At 54.1% G+C, this 1,048-nt stretch overlaps 1 gene segment (V, D, J or C); it reads right to left on the bottom strand.

Annotated features, from left to right (window-relative positions):
- Positions 1 to 213: 213 nt before the first annotated feature.
- Positions 214 to 794, bottom strand: LOC119001563 (immunoglobulin lambda variable 1-40-like). The segment is given in 2 exon segments: positions 214 to 575; positions 683 to 794. Coding segments are annotated over 2 exon segments (420 nt in total).
- Positions 795 to 1,048: the final 254 nt, after the last annotated feature.

Raw genomic sequence — 1,048 nt, 5'->3', positions numbered from 1 at the left:
AAATAGACTTCCAGTTTCATTTAGTATGCTTAGTCTGGGAAAGGGCTGTTGTGAGTGACTCTGAGGATAGAAAGGACAGAAAGCACAGAGCATATTTCCATCCCAGGGAGTGTCCCTGGGGAAACCTGGGCCAGGACAGCAGCCAGAGAATGAACAGAAGTCACAAGGCACAGACATAGCCTGAGCAGACAGTGGCTGAAGTGTTCACCCAGCTCACAGAGGACACAGGGGTTCTTGTCTCACTTCCCCACAGGCCTGCAGCACTGTGTGAGCACTGGCACTGCTGTCCCATGCTGCACAGTAATAATCAGCCTCGTCCTCAGCCTGGAGCCCAGTGATGGTCAGGGTGGCTGAGCTGCCAGACTTGGAGCCAGAGAATCGGTCAGGGACCCCTGAGTATCGATTGCTATTACCATAGATGAGGAGTGTGGGGGCCTTTCCTGGGAGCTGTTGGTACCATTGCACATAGTAACTCCCGATGTTGGAGCTGCTTCCAGTGCAGGAAATGGTGACCCTCTGTCCTGGGTTCCCAGACACTGAGGGTGGCTGAGTGACCACAGACTGGGCCCAGGATCCTGCAACACAAAGACACACACACAGGGTCATTACAGGTCTAGACACAAAGAAGAAAATACAGCATGAGTTTCCCCAGGGGCTATCCCCTGTCCCCAAATGCAGTCACCTGTGCAGTGAAACAGGAGTGTGAGCAGGAGAGGGGACCAGGCCATGGTGGAGACCATCTCTGAGTCCTGCCTTCTGTGGCCCCACAGCTGAAGCAGAGCTTCCCCCACATCTCTCCCTTTTCTTCATACTCAGAGAGAGGCAGACCCATTTATGCAAATGTTCCCCCACCCCTCCTCCTCAGCTATTTGATTCCTCTCTGAGCCCAAACACCTGCCTTGGCCTGAGGACTGCAGGGGTGGGAGTTTCTGAGACCTGTGCTTCAAGGCAGTCACATCCCTCAACTAGCTAGTCCCAGCTCCAATCACTCCAGTTCCTTCAGAAACAACACCTGAGTGCCCTCTAGTGCCCAGGCCCACATTCGCCA

Source organism: Sturnira hondurensis, unplaced genomic scaffold, assembly GCF_014824575.4.
Source record: "Sturnira hondurensis isolate 20B ecotype Veracruz unplaced genomic scaffold, ASM1482457v3 Scaffold0016780, whole genome shotgun sequence".
Taxonomy (NCBI): domain Eukaryota; kingdom Metazoa; phylum Chordata; class Mammalia; order Chiroptera; family Phyllostomidae; genus Sturnira; species Sturnira hondurensis.
This window is presented reverse-complemented; position numbering and strand designations above follow the sequence as displayed.